Source organism: Sinohyriopsis cumingii, unplaced genomic scaffold (genome assembly GCF_028554795.1).
Source record: "Sinohyriopsis cumingii isolate HCF-2022 unplaced genomic scaffold, ASM2855479v2 utg002132l, whole genome shotgun sequence".
Classification (NCBI taxonomy): Eukaryota; Metazoa; Mollusca; class Bivalvia; order Unionida; family Unionidae; genus Sinohyriopsis; species Sinohyriopsis cumingii.
Genome location: NW_028316136.1, coordinates 423,469 through 443,625, shown reverse-complemented (window position 1 = coordinate 443,625; position 20,157 = coordinate 423,469). Strand labels below are relative to the sequence as shown.

The window sequence follows — 20,157 nt, the reverse complement described above, 5'->3', positions numbered from 1 at the left end:
CTTAGTATATAATGACAACTGGCCATAGAACACAATTAATTTTACTATATGTTCTCTACATTTATTTCTCAGTGCTCACCTTTCCACTGTGTGACAATCAATACAAATCATATGTTAATCAAAAATACCTTCAAAGATGACTTCACGGTGAAGTTCTTGTCAAAGGTTGACCTGCTGTTTTTTTAGATGCTGAGCTGTCAACAGAGCAGCATGTAAACAGAACACAGATTTCAGTTCCGGATCATCACCAAGGCCTTATTACTCACTGTGCACTGTCGCCGAAATACATACGGACAACCATACCCTGAGCTCATATTCTCAGGAATAAACGATTACCTTTAAATCCCTTCCAAACATGCATAAATAAAACTCTAATATCACCACCAAAATTAGAGAGGAAAAAATGTTCTAAAAATAGACAAGAACTACATTCGTGGGTACTGAACTAATAATTGTGACCCGATTCCAACTAACCAATAAGCCTGTAACAGCGGTACATTGTACATCGGCCGAGAATTATGGCGGCAATTGACTTCAGAAGGATACTTTGTAAGTTTAACATCGTAAGTATGATTACGTACCAGAGAAGCCATTACTGGCCTGTTTAAGTGAAAGGTGTGTGTCCAGACACGGACGGGTAGTGGAAAATAGTTTATTGATGTATTCCATGTCTCGATCATGCAGGAACAATGTTCACATTTGAACAACTTAATTCTGACTGGATGCGGTAGCTTGCCGCTGCATCCAATGAAATTCACAGACCCAAATTACAGAAATATATGCTCGATATGCCAAGGTTTAGAGGGGGCTAACATATTGGAACCCTAGCTAACGAAGATGGAGGTTTCTGTCCTGATTTTAACACGGACTTCTTACTTACAAAATAACTTTTGTGCGAATATGCTCTTATAGGAACCCAACACATTACTGGTTGAGGAAGAAATTTGCATGAGCCTGTTGACTATGGATTCATTATATACATGATTGTCCTGTGGCCGCATTTTGTGAATGTTACTGTGTACTCTGCAAGAGTCCAAATGTTTTTCTCTGACGTGGATTCTGAAAATTGCTACCCAGATATCACCAACCCTTAAATTTGATCATTCAAGAAGCTTAACGTTATTTCAATCAAAAGACGAGGTGCCAAATCAGTAGAAGATTTTTAAATGGTTAAAGTTTTCAAATGTTAGGTAATTCATAGAAATAATCCGTCAGACTATTTTGAGTTACCCTCTTAAAAGAAATTATCATTATTATTATTATTATTATCGCTACAATCATCATTACCACTATTGTAGTCATACTCTAACCCCATCTTTTCCCCAGTTGTACTGATAACACTTAAAACTCTTGTGATCGAGTCGCAGGACTGAACCCTAAACCCCCACCCCCACCCCGGGCTTACGATAAATGTTGTGATCGAGTCGCACGACTGTCTCAACGAGTCCTAACCCCACTGTGGGCTCCGGGATATATAGTCCCATTGCTACCTCCAACATGTTGCAATACGAGACAAACGTAGATGGAGGCACAGTGTTTCAGTTGTTATCATGCCGGAATCACGACTAAAGAATGCAGGTTCGAATCCTACTATCGGATCAGCCCAGATCGGCTACTGTGGTGAATCTTTGGCAGGATACTGTACTCCGTTTGCCTCAGCACTAAGTAACATTTGATGCCATAAACACTAAACGCCCCCACGAGTCCGTGTTTCGATAGTATAAGAGCAACCTAGCAAAATTTGCTGGCCTGTTTGATTATGTTCCCAAGCCAATCCTATAGTTTCACTACTCGGTATGTATGAATCTTCAGCTCAAGTTATCTTTGAAGTTTCATTTGATGTTAGGGAGCGTGGACTGGTCCATTAATCAAGCCTTGATTTATAGAACTAGTCGAGCAGCAGCTTCTTAAACGTCAGACGAGGGCGCAGTCTGTTATACTGCGGCAGAAGATAAGTCCTGCTGCATTTCATTTCCCCCAAAAATTAAAGACAATTTTTACAAATTTGTTTTTCCTGCTCGTGTAAAGTGTGATTTATGGGGATTGTTATCTAATTTTGCATCACAATCAACTTTCTCAATGCGTGTTATGGCTTTCATGTGGCAGATAAATTGTTTAGCTATAGTGATAAGCACCTTGTGAAAAGGAAGTTCTAATTTTATAATCGTGAGAAAAGACATTCATAATACAGTATAGGAACAGAATGGTATAATAGCTAAAGTCTGGTAAATCACATTTATGTTTTGAAACAGCATGAGTATTTTTAAGATTGTGCGTATTAACACTTCAAAAATCATTGTTGATATCAATGAAAACATATGGGCATCGAACACAAATTAAGATTTCTGTATCGTCATGACCGTATATCTTTATGAATAGGTCTTGACGCTGTTTGCGCCTGTGCGTGTCTATAAATACGTCTTGATGCGGTATGCATCTGTATTTTAATATGAATACTTCTTGACATACACTTGACGTTGTATGTGTCTATGTGTGCATTAATACATTTGGCTATATATGTGTATATGAATACGTCTTGAAGCTTTATGTGTATGTGTGTATGAATACGTCTTGATGCTGTATGCGTCTGTATGTGTGTATGAATACGTCTTGACACTAGGTATGTATGAATACGTTTTGATTCTTATATGTATGGAGGTCTAGTGGTTTGAGCATCTGCCTCGGATGCGGGAGGTCGTGGGTTCGATCCCCGGCCGAGTCATACTAAAAACTGATAAAAATGGTACTAGCAGCTGCCTTGCTTGGCGCTCAGCATTAAGTGGTTTGTGCTGGGACTAGTCGGCCTGGTGTTAGGATAATGTGACTTGGTGAGACATGATGCCCCAGTGCTAGACATCACTATAAACGGTCACACTGCAGAAGTGGTAGCAGTATGACTGAACAATTGTTAAAGTTACGTTAAAAATCCTAGTCACACACAAACTTATGTATACGAGTTTGAATGAATAATTATATATATATATATATATAATCACCAATCCGAAAAACATACCAATAGTTTAGATGGTTAGGATAATTTTAAATACGAATATGTATGAGCACATTAGATAAAAAACGGTTTTATTTAGGAATCTAAATTTGATTTCTCAAGAGTAAAATCCGCCCTCTTCGCCCCCCGCCCCAAACAGCCATTGCTGATACTTCAGCAAATATTGAATGTCTCGTATTTTCTGTGATTGGCACTTAGTCAGCCACAAAAAGTTTCGATAAGCAGACTTATAATCTAGATTTAAGGACTAATTGTTGACCTTCAGAGCCTATAAACAGTGAATTACTCGTCATAAACCCTATCAATGAGGTTATTTATTGTTATGAGGAGGTGGAACGAGATTAATTCAAAAGAGGTTATATTTGATTTTGAGAAAGAAAAATACTTCAAGAGCCTATAATTGTAGTATTAAATTTCACTATCTTGCATTACCCATCCCAGGTATAATAGAAGTTACGTTATGTCCTCGATACAGAATCGAAGGTTAATGTAAACTTCTAGTCAACCCGCAGAACAAACATTGATTTTATTCCGCTCACTACAGTACCTCACATGCATAGAAGCGCTTTTTTGTCGTCTTTCTTTGCAAACACTTCATTTATAACAACTCTATCATGATATTGTGATTTTGTTCATGTCTTAGATAACTCGGGATGTTCTTGTTGATGCCACGTCAGCATGTTCTTGTTATGGATCCTCTACTTCAACGTTTAGCTCTTCTGTTCGAATGCCAGAGAAGCTTATGCGAAAACCACGCGACCGTCGTCGGTTGTCCGTCTCCAGCGTTTGTTAGTAATTCTTTGTTTTTGCTATTCCTCTCAGACTTTCTCGTAGTAAAGTCACGAAACTCGGCAAACTACATCTTCAGCTAGGCCAATGTGAGAAAGCTTGCCAGTAGCTTCTCGAGGGTCGGTGGTTCTTTCTGGGGTTTTCCCGGGTTCTTCCTCCACCATTAATACTGGCCGCCATACATAGTCTATCGTGTGCTGAAAAATGGCGTTAAACCCTACAACAACTACAACGATGTCTTTAGCTCTAGTTGGGCCTAAAGGAAATCGTATGTAGGATATACGGTACTAATTGTATGGAAAAATGGGAACCATCCTGGATATGGGTGAACATAAAATAGAATATATATGGGTTCTTTTTCTCTAAACAGAAGCTGACATGCAGGTTTCATTTATATTGATAAATATAGGTTTGATTATGAGCACTCAAAAATTTAAAGTTATTGAATTTTTAATATGGTGTTTGTAAAGTTTACTATGGGAACCGAATTAGTACTGTGGGTCCTTTAGCTAAGATACACAGTATGGCTGCTACTAGAACCCTCGTGTAAATCGTGTTATCGCTATTCCTGCAGAAAAGAGAGAACTCTCCAAACTTTCTTGTGACTGGCCATGGTCTAAAGATGTAGAATACGAAATAGTTGAGACTGATCCCATGTAAGGGATGAATATTAAAAACATGTACCAAATGTGGATTGACGTAGAAGAATTTGACGGCTAAAACTTTAAAAATGTAAAATGGTCATGCATGCAATGTCAGAGATGCTAACTGTACTTACTGTTCTGTAATAATGGCCTCGTTATCTCAGTAAAATGCAAGCACATTACATGTTGAAATTGCCGTTTTCTTTCCATTTTATGTTATTTTATCATCGTTTTACAGACTTTTATCATCCTTATGTTTTATGTCTATCTTTTTTACTTAACTTGTTTTCATTGTTTGGAAGGGTTTATCTTCCAAATTTTTTGTGCTGTTATTTTTTTACTTTTTTGGACTTGAACTGTAATTGGCGCTACATAGCCACTTTTCTGCTGAGGCGCCGTTAAACATTTCTACATTCATACGCACACACACACACACACATACATACATACATACATACATACAGGGGCCCCGAGTGGCCGAGTGGTCTAAAGCGTTCGCCGTTACGGATCACTGCCATCTCACCTCTGTCTGCGCCGGTTCGAGTCTCAGATTCAGCCAATGTAGATATGTGAGAAAGCATGCCAGTAGCTTCTCGTGGGTCGGTGGTTCTTTCCGGGGTTTTCCCGGGTTCTTCCTCCACCATTAATACTGGCCGCCATATATGGCCTATCGTGTGCTGAAAAATGGCGTTAAACCCCACAACAACAACAACAACAACATACATACATACATACATACATACAGTTTATGATGTAATCTCTGTTTGTATCTTTCCATGTAGATGGCAAAATTCTTATTTTCGTTCATATTGTTTGAAAATGAGGGCTCTCATATTTTAACATGCGATTCAGATAAAAACTTGTATAATTAGAAAGCTATAGTCAATCAAACTATAAGGGGGTAAAAGTTTGACAGATAAATAGTTTTTTTTATACTTTGACATAAACTATAGGCATTGTCACCAATTATTTCTATATATTCTATAGCTTTCAGTTTTATTGTATACATTGTTATGAATGTTGGGTATAATCTAGAGTGCGACTAGATGACTATTTATACTCTAGAGTGGTACTAGATGACCATTTATACTCTAGAGTGCGACTAGATGATCATTTATACTCAAGAAAGCGGCTAGATGATCATTTATACTCTAGAGTGCGTCTAGATGACCATTTATACTCTACAGTACGGCTAGATGACCATTTATACTTTAGAATGCGACTAGATGATCATTTATACTCTAGAGTGGTACTAGATGACCATTTATACTCTACAGTACGGCTAGATGACCATTTATACTTTGGAGTACGACTAGATGATCATTTATACTCAAGACAGCGGCTAGATGATCATTTATACTCTAGAGTGTGGTTAGATGACTATTTATACTCTAGAGTGGTACTAACTGACTACATATACTCTAGAGTGCGACTAGATGACCATTTATACTCTAGAGTGTGACTAGATGACTATACTCTTGAGTGCGGCTAGATGATCATTTATACTCCAGAGTGCGACTAGATGACCATTTATACTCTAGAGTGCGACTAGATGACTATTTATACTCTAGAGTGCGACTAGATGACTTTATACTCTAAAGTGCGACTATATCAATATTTATACTCTGAGTGCGGCTAGATGACTACTCTAGAGTGCGACTAGATGACCATTTATACTCTAGAATGCGACTAGATGACCATTTATACTCTAGAGTGGTACTAGATGACCATTTACACTCTAGAGTGCGACTAGATGACCATTTATACTCTAGAGTGCGGCTAGATGACCATTTATAATCAAGAAAGTGGCTAGATGACTAGTTATACTTTAGAGTGTGGTTAGATGACTATTTATACTCAAGAGTGGTACTAGCTGACCACATATACTCTAGAGTGCGACTAGATGACCATTTATACTCTAGAGTGTGACTAGATGACTATACTCTAGAGTGCGACTAGATGACCATTTATACTCTAGAGTGCGGCTAGATGACCATTTATACTCAAGAAAGCGGCTAGATGACTATTTATACTCTAGAGTGTGGTTAGATGACTATTTATACTCTAGAGTGTGGTTAGATGACTATACTCTAGAGTGGTACTAGCTGGCCACATATACTCTAGAGTGCGACTAGATGACCATTTATACTCTAGAGTACGACTAGATGACCATTTATACTCTAAAGTGCGACTAGATGACTATTTATACTCTAGAGTGCGACTAGATGACTTTATACTCTAGAGTGCGACTATATCAATATTTATACTCTGAGTGCAGCTAGATGACTACTTTAGAGTGGTACTAGATGACCATTTATACTCTAGAGTGCGACTAGATGACCATTTACACTCTAGAGTGCGGTTAGATGACCTTTTATACTCTAGAGTGCGGCTAGATTACCATTTATACTCTAGAGTGGTACTAGATGACCATTTATACTCTAGAGTGCGGCTAGATAAATGTACTCTAGAGTGGTACTAGATGACCATTTATACTCTAGAGTGCGACTAGATGACCATATATACTCTAGAGTGTCTAGAGAGCGACTAGAAGACCAATTATACTCTATAGAGTGCCACTAGATGATCATATATACTCAAGAGTGTCTAGAGTGTGACTATAAGACCATTTATATTCTAGAGTGCGACTAGATGACTATTTATACTCTAGAGTATAACTTGATGACCTTTCAGCAATACGTTGGTTCATAATTGTGCAGATATGACGTCCAGAAAGGCCACTACGGCGCCCATCTTTCATAACTTGTTATCGCAACTTGAACGTATGGTTTGCATCGACATTAGGTCTACATTAAAACACTTGTTGATAGTCCTAGATGAAGCTAGTGAAATTCTGACCTTAAACTTCGTCGCCATGTTGACCAACTTGAAAATATTGTTGCTAATCATTCGGAACAGATGTCATATCGTCATAAAATCATGCTGAAGAACTTCCAATAAAATGGAGTTGGGCCTAATTAAAAAGGACTGTGATCAGACCTGCAACATTGGCGCCATATTGACCATCTTGAAAATTTTGTTATCGCTACTCCTCCTCCCGAGAGGTGGTTTTATTGATAAGAGATTATCATCGAAGCAATTCTAACGCTGTGTAGTCAGTCCTAAATGAAAATGGCGCTGGCCCAAAACGCCCGACCTGATTGCAACAGAGGTTATGCAGAAACAAATATGTTGACCCAAACTCTTGAAAGTATGCTATCGTCACTGAAGTACTTTTTAGGTAGTTGGTCCTAATTAGTCTCAACGCTAGTGCATTTAAATGCCATCACTTCAACGTTGATAGATTTTATGAAACTTAGTCATTTTTTATATCTTGGGGCACAACTCTATAGGTGTCATGAACCTGCCTTACTAAACCTTTGGGGTGAAGGTCAGAAATCACTTCTTAGATTTTTGCACGTGAGTAAGTTTATGAACACGATGTCTTGCATACACATACAGACGGATTTTAACCAAAACATTAAATTTAGTTGCATTGTATCAGGTAAGAGGACAGTATTCTTACATTATTTTAAGATCACACATATATAATTTTTTTTGTAGTGGCTTATGCGAATAATAACATAAACAAGTATGAATGTATGTTTATTCGACCAAGCCATGTAACGAATGATAACATAAACAACTATGAATGTATGTTTATTCGACCAGGCCATGTAATGAATGATAACATAAACAAGTATGAATGTATGTTTATTCGACCAGGCCATGTAACGAATGATAACATAAACAAGTATGAAAGTATGTTTATTCGACCAGGCCATGTAATGAATGATAACATAAACAAGTATGAATGTATGTTTATTCGACCAAGCCATGTAATGAATGATAACATAAACAAGTATGAAAGTATGTTTATTCGACCAAGCCATGTAATGAATGATAACATAAACAAGTATGAAAGTATGTTTATTCGACCAGGCCATGTAATGAATGATAACATAAACAAGTATGAAAGTATGTTTATTCGACCAGGCCATGTAATGAATGATAACATAAACAAGTATGAATGTATGTTTATTCGACCAAGCCATGTAATGAATGATAACATAAACAAGTACGAATGTATGTTTATTCGACCAAGCCATGTAACGAATGATAACATAAACAAGTACGAATGTATGTTTATTCGACCAGGCCATGTAATGAATGATAACATAAACAAGTATGAAAGTATGTTTATTCGACCAAGCCATGTAATGAATGATAACATAAACAAGTATGAAAGTATGTTTATTCGACCAAGCCATGTAATGAATGTATGTTTATTCGACCAAGCCATGTAATGAATGATAACATAAACAAGTATGAAAGTATGTTTATTCGACCAGGCCATGTAATGAATGATAACATAAACAAGTATGAATGTATGTTTATTCGACCAAGCCATGTAATGAATGATAACATAAACAAGTACGAATGTATGTTTATTCGACCAAGCCATGTAACGAATGATAACATAAACAAGTACGAATGTATGTTTATTCGACCAGGCCATGTAATGAATGATAACATAAACAAGTATGAAAGTATGTTTATTCGACCAAGCCATGTAATGAATGATAACATAAACAAGTATGAAGGTATGTTTATTCGACCAGGCCATGTAACGAAGGATAACATAAACAAGTACGAATGTATGTTTATTCGACCAAGCCATGTAATTTGGCTTTTGACCTAATTTGAGGCGACGCTTGAACATGAAGACAACTCAGAACTACGGAGGAAGAATTTATTTGATTGAGCCAACTTGTTAGGTCAGAATAATAAGTTTGGGTTTAAATCGAATCGGAATTCTGACAGTAGCATCAGATTTTAGACATTTTGAAATAAGTCATAAAATGAGAACATACATTATTGGCGAAGAATACCGCATCTTTAGATAGCTTAGAATGTGTTGGCATATGTCATCTAGGGCCCAGATTTAAAAGGAAATTGCATGATGGTAGTTGCCTGTGAACTTTCCCACACGGCAGTTAAAAAGAAGAAATGGTCTTTTGTTGAATACCTGGAATTTTTTTCGGCCAGTTGAACGTCAGTCCCTTCAAGCGATTCATGTTTATGGATTTTGCTGACGTGGCATCAAATAATATCCCCATTACTACGACTGAAAATCATTAAATGACTTCTCAAAAGTCGCTCTCAGCAAAATTTGACCAAATTTGAAAGAAAGCATCCTGCCATGAAGTTCTCTCCAATCCGTATGGCCAACTCGCCATCACATATGGCAGCTGTTGCTACAACTAGTTAAAACTTAACACGCGTTCGTTTAAAACCACTGTTCTGAAACAAAAATTTCTCCATAAAGCGTTTTAGTTTTGTACGAATTATATCGAAATATAGCTGCCGTTACTAAAAGTAGATAAAGGTTCCCACGACTTCTTCAGAAGAAAAACAAGCTGTTAAAAATTAACCAAGTCAGATAGCACGAATGGATCGAATGAAAGGTCTTTTTTTTAAATTTTTAAATGATGATGATCCACTGTCAAATGTCGCCGCTGTTTTCTAAAGAGAGAAAAACCTTTAAAACTACTCAAAGACCAGCTTTGACAAAACATTCTGACAAGAAGATATTTTGTATTCTGAATAGAAGACCTCTGTGTTTTGCATAAAATATGCATATCATTATTCCGTATGGCCGCTGTAACTAAGCGCAGAAAACCCTTTAAATTACGTCTCAAAACCGTCCGAGAGAAGTTAACCGAATTTAACAAACAGCATCCTAGCGTAAGGTCTTTAAAGTTTGAACAAATGATGCTTGTCCGTAAATTAATATGGCTGCCATTACTAGAAAGCAGAATCACTGTTAAGAGTCAGAAATGACTTCCAATTTCCAAGGTCGAACTGCCCTTGAATATGGATTTATGGTAGATGTTAGACAGATAAATTAAATCGGGCTCATATATGCCGCTTTTTTTAAGATAAATTTTAAAAGTTTGAAAATGAAAGAAACATGGATACCGCTGTATATCCGAAACGAAATAACGTTACTTACAATTTTCTATAAGGTAGGAGAGACTCCTACAATATTAAAATTAATACACACTTTAGGAAACAGTCGGTATAGTGATGTTTTAGTAAGTTTGATTTAGTCCATTCTATTACACCCTATAGTCTTAATCAAACGTAAAACTGTTTTTTGTCTGCCCACGATTTCTTCAATTTCACTCCACCTGGTGGTATCTTGTTTGTAGGCAGAATTGTTTTTCTTCTAAATGAACTTAGACTACACTGTTGATACAAAGTTTGGGTTGCTAGCACTTCGTAAGTTTTATGTTTCTTAAAAGTTTGTTTTTAGTTTCTGTTTTTTATCTCAGTAGCATTCAGTGGCATCTGGTAACATTCAATTTCATTTCCCAAATAAAAAAAGGATGAAAAGTGTTTGTTAGGCAGAAGGCGTGTATTGAAAGTAATTATCATTCGCATGTTTCGCAATTAATTGCTGTGTACGTATGTTTGAACCTGACGTTATAATGTTGGCAAATTAATTTTGACATCCTTAACCAAGAAAAGTTGTTAACGATTTTTACAGACTTCGCATACTAAGAACATGCACTTAACTGTACAGCTGACACAATTTACAGGCTTTGCGTATGAAGAATATTCACTTAACTTTACAGCTGACACACAATTAACAAGCTTGTATGAAGAACACACGCTTAAGTGTGCAGCTGACTCAATTTACAGGCTTTGCGTATGAAGAATATTCACTTAGCTTTACAGCTAACACACAATTAACAAGCTTGTATGAAGAACACAGCTTAAGTGTGCAGCTGACACAATTTACAGGCTTTGCGCATGAAGAACATTCATTTAACTTTACAGCTGACTCGGTTTACAGGCCTGGCGTATGAAAAACATGCTAAACTGTACAGCTGACACAATTTACAGGCTTTGCGCATGAAGAATATTCACTTAACTTTACAGCTGACTCGGTTTACAGGCCTGGCGTATGAAAAACATATGCTAAACTGTACAGCTGACACAATTTACAGGCTTTGCGCATGAAGAATATTCACTTAACTTTACAGCTGACACACAATTAACAAGCTTGTATGAAGAACACACATTGTACTGTACAGCTGACACAACTTACAGGTTTTGCGTATGAAGAATATTCACATAACTTTACAGCTGACACGATTAACAAGCTTGTATGAAGAACACACACTTAACTGTACAGCTGACACAATTTACAGGCTTTGCGCATGAAGAACATTCACTTAACTTTACAGCTGACTCGGTTTACAGGCCTGGCGTATGAAAAACATATGCTAAACTGTACAGCTGACACAATTTACAGGCTTTGCGCATGAAGAATATTCACTTAACTTTACAGCTGACACACAATTAACAAGCTTGTATGAAGAACACACATTGTACTGTACAGCTGACACAATTTACAGGTTTTGCGTATGAAGAATATTCACATAACTTTACAGCTGACACGATTAACAAGCTTGTATGAAGAACACACACTTAACTGTACAGCTGACACAATTTACAGGCTTTGCGCATGAAGAACATTCACTTAACTTTACAGCTGACTCGGTTTACAGGCCTGGCGTATGAAAAACTTATGCTAAACTGTACAGTTGACACAATGTAATGACTTGTATAGATTCTCTGAATATGTCTTTCCGTTAAGCTCAGGATGCTGGTGAACATTTCCGGGTAATATGTTCATTTTGGCAGTAGTCAGTGTTTTTAAAACAACGGTGAATATACTATTGAAAACAGTTCACGGTGTAGCTACCACGACTATCCCAATGTGGACCTACATGGTAGATTTGCTTGCAACATCTTTTATATGTATTTGCTGACGACTGCGTCGCACATAAATTGATTGTGAGTCCGCAGTGAACTGTCGTTCGCAATCTTAGTGAAAGTAAAGAATAGCCATGCATGGTGACCGAGTGAGTGGTCTAAGGCGCTCGCCGGGTGGCCGATTGAGTGGTTTAAAGCGTTCGCAGGGTGGTCGAGTAAGTGGTCAAAGGCGCTCGTCGTTACAGATTATTCTCATCTCACCGCAGTCCGTATGGGTTCGAGACTTGACTCGACCAACGTTGGCATGCGAGAAAGCCTGTCAGTAGCTACCCGTGGGTCAGTAGTTCTTTCCAGGTTCTACCTCCACCAAACAAACTGGCCGTCATGACAGTGAATATTCTTCATACGCAAAGCCTGTAAATTGAGTCAGCTGCACACTTAAGCGTGTGTTCTTCATACAAGCTTGTTAATTGTGTTTCAGCTGTAAAGTTAAGTGAATATTCTTCATACGCAAAGCCTGTAAATTGTGTCAGCTGTACAGTTAAGTGTGTGTTCTTCATACAAGCTTGTTAATTGTCATGTGCTGAAAAGTGACGTTAAACCCGACAAAAAAGACTAATATGAAGCTACCAACCAATCACTACATTTCAGGGGAAATTTCCAATCTATCATTTAGGAGAATGACCAGTCCAAACATACTCGGCCTTTACCATCAAGTGCAAAAACTCAGATGTAATTCGCCGCCATTGAGAACTTTATTTTTTACTTCTTTTGGTCACATGGTACAATATGGTGGCGGAAGGAGACAAAATCACAATCTAAACATTGGCCTTTGTAGTCGCGTAATGTCCACTCCGCTTGAGTCGAATTACCAAATACATTAAACTGATGTGTATTTCTACAGCTACTTTCGATGATATTCCTCGACTGGACGGAAATCTCCGATCAAAGTTCTGATAGTGGGAATGACATCACAGCTGTGCGAATGACGTCAGTGACCAACGAGAGAGAGAGAGAGAGGTTTCACTTGTTAACGGTCTATAATATGGGCTTTCCAATTTAGGCTGGTTGCCAGCGAATTAGGTGTTCGTTTTAGGGACTGTGTTTTTAAATCACACTAGAAAGTAGGTTGCAGCGCGATATAACTAAACTCTTCAAATGCATTCTTTAACATTTTTAGGCGATATGTTTTATTTACAGTATACCATTGACAAAGTTCGCTTAGGACAACTACCGCCACTTTCCAAAAGGTCACGTTTCAATACAACGTATATGTATGATGTCGTTGTTATTGTTGTTGTTGTTGTTGTAGGGTTTAACGCCATTTTTCAGCACAAGATAGGCTATACGTGGCGGCCAGTATTAATGGTGGAGGAAGAACCCGGGAAAACCCCAGAAAGAACCACCGACCCACGAGAAACTACTGGCAAGCTTTCTCACATACACAAATTGGCCGAATCCGAGACTCGAACCCACTCAGACAGAGGTGAATGTATGATGTCACTGATCAAATAACAAGTGTTTGTAAATTGACATTTTCGCATAAGTCCATAATCTTGTCTAATTCCAATATAGTTTGAATACATTAATATACATTATCCATAATTCGCCTAAACATCATCCGCATGGAATGCATTGTTTGATCATTATTTATCAATCCAGAGAACTCGTTCGTTTTAACCTGTCTTTGTAGCAGTATAACTCAGTTTATATTCAGATTGTAAATATTACTTTGAGAAAAAAAAGATGTTTGTGTTTTGCAATAGTTTTCGAATAAATCTGTATTCCTCTATAAAGGTCCCACTCAGACTTTGTCAAGGAACGCAAACGTCACGGTGATATTCCAACGGATAACGCCTTGCCATGTGCTTGTCTTTGCTATATTGTTGTGAGTAATGTAATTCAATAGAAAAAACGTTAATATATCATTTTCATCCGTGACTTAGTTGATGCGCATGGTTTACGGGTTTATTTGTGATGCAGAAAAAATCAAAATGTGTAAAACGTATCAGATCATTTCCGAACGTTTCCGTGTTGTTATGATATGACCTTTATGAAAAGTTAGTGGTATTTATCCTGAACATATTTTGTCACTGGCGATATCGCTGTGTTTTCATTTGGTTAAATACGACCGTGGTGCTGTCGGTGACAGATGTCTCCAAGCGTGAATGTTTGTGTCAGTTCATCTTTCAAGAATTATTTACATTCCGCTGGATGTCCATTCTAAACAGATTACTAGTTCTTTTTGTTCCTGATCTTATGAAGTCATCTTTGATGTTGTATAACAGAGATGGTATTCGGCACACATAAGCCTTCTTTCCCTTCCCCATAGATTGACTCTCTCTCTCTCTCTCTCTCTCTCTCTCTCTCTCTGGCCCTGGCCTATTTGTTAGAGCGTCCGCCTCGGATGCGGGAGGTCGCGTCGCGTGTTCAAACCCCGGCCGAGTCATACCAACGACTTATTTTTAAAAATGGTACTAACAAGATGCCTCGCTAGGCAGTCAGCATTAAGAGGTTAATTTTAGGACTGCTCGGCCTGTTGTCAGGATAATAAGACTAGATGGGACATCATGCTACAAGTCTGCGGCATGATGCCCCAGTGCTAGACATCACTCTAAACTGCCACACTGCAGACATTGTAGCGATATGACTGATAAATTGTTAAAGCTACGTTAAAAATCCATCTCTCTCTCACACACACACACGCGCACATACACACACACAGATATATATATATATATATATATATATATATATATATATATATATATATATATATATATATATATATATATATATATATATATATACACAATTATGTGTGTGTGTGTGTGTGTGTGTGTAAAAACCCTGGGTATGTGCTAGCTCTATTCACGTCTTCGTGTATGGCTTTGTTCGATTTTAGTGATTGTTTGCTGATTATTTGGAGTCGCTGTTTGGAAGATATTTCTCAGCCCAAGTAATTAGTCAATTTCTAGGAGCAAACGTCATAATGTTCAGTATTCGCGAGACTTATGACAGCATGAATTAGTTTCGTAAAATGGTCCCTCCCTCTTTCTTCATCATAGAGATTGTCTGGGCATTTTTAGGGATACGTGTTAAATAATTTGGGAATGGAATAATTATATGCATTAGGTGTTTCGATCGTCTTTTGTATTGCATGACTTAAAGTACTACGATTCGACTTGGAAAAGCTTACTAATAAATCATACAAACGTAAAACAAGAAAACCCCTGGAAGTGTGAAATTAGAGTTTCGTAATGTGTAGTCATTAACTGATAAGAGGAACTATTATTTGTAGTATTTGCGCGTTTTGTAACCCTTCAGTTGACAACAACTGTTCTTCTTGAGGTCCTTAGAAATAAGAGGAAATGGCCCTCAAGTCAGACTCACGCAGATGTTTGATTCGCTCTGTAGTGAGACCACCGTGTACTACTTTCTTCGCAAAATATATTATTCTGAAAATATTGTTATGTATAATTCTACAAATGTGAGTTTTCTACAAGTTTTGAGATTTTTCACGGTCAGCATATCTCTCTATCTCTCTCTCTCTCTCTCTCTCTCTCTCTCTCTCACAGATACACACACACACGCACACTGTGAGTCATGGGATATTGTTTCTTGCGATGCCCCCTCCTGTATGTCGTGATTAATGGAGGAAAGAGCTGAGGTGGTTCAGTGGTTAGCGTGCCGGACACGCGACCGAAAAGGGCCGGTTCGAAGCTTACCATTGGATCAGCTCGGGTTGGCTCCCCTGTTGTGTATTTTGGCAAAGCGCTCTACTCCAACTGCACTAAAATGAATAGTTTCGTTTCTGTGCCGTAAAGCACCAAATCAAACCAAAGTCGTGCATATTAACGTCGTCATCTACACGCGCACATCATAAGCTCTTCGGTATCAGTTAGGAACACGATTTTACACGATTCGGAAGGCAACAGAATAATTCGCATGAATATGTGTTACTTTTAATAATATTTTCTTTCAAATGTAGCTGTCTTACCACACATTTCATCTTGAACTTTTCATGCAGTAAATGTACCATTCAAAGTAAACTTTAATTAACGCTTTTATTGAATAACCGAATGTGATTAAGAGAATAACTGAACCCAACTTGCCCTTTGTCTTTTATCTCAACACCTTCATACGCGCTGTAGATTGTTGCTTTATGATAGAATGTCTGTTACAAATCAACCCCACAAACTAGAGACAAGAAAGAAGAAAAAAAATAGCCCATTCTGGAGACGGTTTACTCTCTCTCTCTCTCTCTCTCTCTGTCATTAGAGACTTTAAGTTCAATATCTAGTACTGTACCTTCGTCAGGCATCCTTTTGGTGTCTTATTAGCCTACATAGTACAGTGGTAATAACTTTTGTTTTGGGTTCGATCCCATGCGCATATATTTACGAAGCAGAGTGTTGGCCCTGTCAACGTCGTTGGTTCCATTTATTTCACGTATTAATCCACTTAATGTTGTAAAGAGTAATTCAATTACTTTGGCACGCCATAACCTTTCTAGTGTTGACATGCCTTGAACTAGCAACTAATTAATAAGCTAATACCTGCTTTCGAAAATCAAAAGTAATGGATGTGTACATCTCTGAAACTCAGGATATGTGTAAAGATGAAACAGATAGGAGACTAGTTCGATAGTACTTAATGGTAACTTCATTGTCAGAACTATTTAGCTGAAAGGCAATGTTGTGTCTTTTTTCTGACGATGAGAAACGAAACCGTATTCAAAACTTAACATTATTGTTCAACGAAACACCAATATATATTGTATTTATAGTGATAGACCTGAGGATTTACGCTGACTGTTTCCTGTTACATTCGGGTACCGGGGGAAAGGGAACTGGACTGCCGAAATTGCCACAGTATGGGTGACCGCTCCGGTGCCGTTGTGGTTAGAGCGTCCGCCTCAAATGCGGGAGGTAGTGGGGTCGAACGCCGGCCGAGTCATAACAGAGACTTATAAAAATGGTGCTAATAGCTGCCTCGCTAGGCGCTCAACATTAACAGGTCAGTGTTAGGACTGGTCGTCCTGGTATCAGGATAATATGGGTGGGTAGGACATGATGTTACATGTCTGCGGTATGATGCCCCCGTGCTAGACATCACTATAAACTGACACACTGCAGACATCGTAGCTATATGACTGAAAAACTGTTAAAGCTACGTTCAAAATCGAAATCGTACACACACACACACACACACGTGCGCGCACGCAGAGAAAGGGTGCAGGTTCGAATCCTGTTTATACCACGTTGAGTCGACCACCATAGTTTATCTTGACACCATATGACATTTCATGCGTTCATGTACCGTTAAATGACAGCAATCATTAGTCAGTCATTTAAGGACAGTATTTGTAGATTAATGTGTGTGTGTGTGTGTGTGTGTATATATATATATATATATATATATATATATATATATATATATATATATATATATATATATATATATATATGACACGCATATCGATATAGGTCAGTTTAAATTTCTGCTTCGTTCATTCAGCATCAGGTTAAAATTTTTGTCGGACACTAAACTCAATACCTATAACCTATTGTCTCCAAAGTTAATATAGGAAGACATTTTTGGAATGAACGTGCTAGTCGTGGTCAGCGCCATAGAAGCTGGGATATCATCTGACCCCGTACATGCTAAGAACTGTTGTTTGTTTTTCTAGATTTATGAAATATTTCCATAGATTTCCTTTTCCCTCATGCGTCATTGTTCCTTTTTGTTTCAGATGGCGACGATGAGAAACGAAGATAGTGAACTTTGTCCGAACTCTGTGATTACCAACAATAAATGGTCTGTTTTAGGTCGATGATGATTAGTGTCTTTCTTTTTTCTGTAACATCAGGAACAAATCGAGCAAGGTAGTCATTGTAACTTAGATGGTAGATCATTGGACTCAAAATCCCGAGTCACTGGTTCGATTCTCGCCCAGGCCAGTTTGGGTCGGCTGCCTGACTGGGAAAGGCTCTTAACTCCCATTTCCAAGTCATGATAAACCAGTGCTGTCATGAGCATCTCTCTCTCTCTCTCTCTCTCTCTCTCTCTCACACACACACACACACACACACAAACGTTTCTTCTTCATAAAAATATGTATTGTTTCAAAAGATCATCAAAAGTTTCTTCTCTTTCAAACTGCCAAAGATACGGTAGATACAATGAAATTACTGCAACTTTTGATATCATCATTGAACCTAATTATTCATATAAAAAAGAAATATACAGGAAAGCACCAGGACTTTTGGATTACTAACTTTCATACGAGAAGATAATGGGAGTTATAAAAAATATCAAAGAAAAAAAGTCTTGTTCGGTTTGTAATGGATATGTGTAGTCGGTTTGTAATGGATGTGTGTAGTCGCTTTGTAATGGATGTGTCTAGTCGCATTGTAATGAATGTGTGTAGTCGGTTTGTAATGAACGTGTGTAGTCGCTTTGTAATGGATGTGTCTAGTCGGTTTATAATGGATGTGTGTAGTCGCTTTGTAATGGATGTGTGTAATCGCTTTTTACGGCACCGTAGTGTTATTTCTTTGCCAACGAAAGGCAACGTTCGAAAAATGTAAAAATAAATAGCACAGTGTAAAAGATAAACCCTTCAAAATAATTGTCATATCATAAAAGGAAAGAGAGAGTAAAAAATTATCGTATAGAAATCTCGAAAGTAGAGACATACACGATTGATAGTTTGAGCATACCAGTTAATCTACGAACCTAAAGTCACAGATATTAACAAGTTTCCATAAATTTCACAGATGAATATCTGCAACGAAGTCTTCAATGACACATCACATGCAACCAGTCCATCGGAAGCAATTATAGGATTTTTCTTTCAGGATTCATATCTTTGCTGTTTTTTATGCACACTAGAAAACGGCCGAAGTAAACTGACCTTACTGTACTTATGTCCATTCTGTATTGTCTCTGTAAACTGGGTCCTGCTATTGGGTACAGCACGTAAATTAATAAATGAACATAAATATTTTACAAGATTCATTATATCAGGAAGCTTGAAAATCGATTACACACTGCACGTACGGTCTTCGCGAGCCGTTCGTGCAGTGTTGATTCGATTATTTTTTAGGCATCATGACTTGATGAAACCTGTAAAATATGCGTGAAGGCCGTCCATCTAGTGTGTAATCGATGTTCTTGCTTCACGATTTAATGAATGTTGTAACCATTTAATTTTAATTCTTGAAATTTTAATTAGTTTTAAAAAATTATAAGAAATCTAAAAATTTCAAGAACTTTGTTGTAACCATTGTTTACCAATATTGTCAAATCACATAAATAGGGCGCACGAATAAGAAAGTAGTTACTTTCTTATGTTATGAACTAATAACTTTCCTGTACCTTACATGATGCGATTTTAACCACTCTAAATAATTGTTGTAAAGGCATGGGGAAGCATTTATAATTATACTCACCTGATAACGGTAGTGATAACTATGATAAGACATACCTTCTGGCTAGTAGTAAATACGGAAAAGAAGTAACTTGATTAAATATAATGTCCTGCATAAGTAACAATTGAGACCAATAAGTATCGCGCAGAGTGAAAAAATATGCGCAATACAATTTGTAATACCTTATTACAAAGTAAGGAAATATGGCATCGTATAAAAAGTAACTTCCCTATCTGCGCACACAACCTGTTTGATTTCGTTCATACCCGTCACCTCAAACTTTGGGCACTCCTATTCAAGTCACAACCGATCCTTTTATAGTTGCCACTTGTCTCACCAAAACACTTCAACAATACAGGTCCTTCCCCAAGCAAGCTCATCCCCAACTCCGTACAGTCAACAGTGTAAAGGAAATGGATAAAACGACTACACCAAAAAGATTGTTTTCAATGTCAACTATCGCTTAGTTGTGGATAAAATTACAATCAGA

The 20,157-nt window shown here is 37.6% G+C and overlaps 1 protein-coding gene across 1 annotated transcript in view; it reads left to right on the top strand.

Annotated features, from left to right (window-relative positions):
- LOC149771071 (uncharacterized) overlaps window positions 1-18,073 on the top strand; it is an 80,834-nt gene extending 62,761 nt beyond the window's left edge. Inside the window, exon 5 of the mRNA XM_089948866.1 lies at window positions 17,987-18,073. Within this exon, the coding sequence (XP_089804992.1) occupies window positions 17,987-17,999 (13 nt within the window). The 3' untranslated portion in view covers window positions 18,000-18,073. The remainder of the gene's footprint in view (window positions 1-17,986) is intronic.
- Window positions 18,074-20,157: the final 2,084 nt, after the last annotated feature.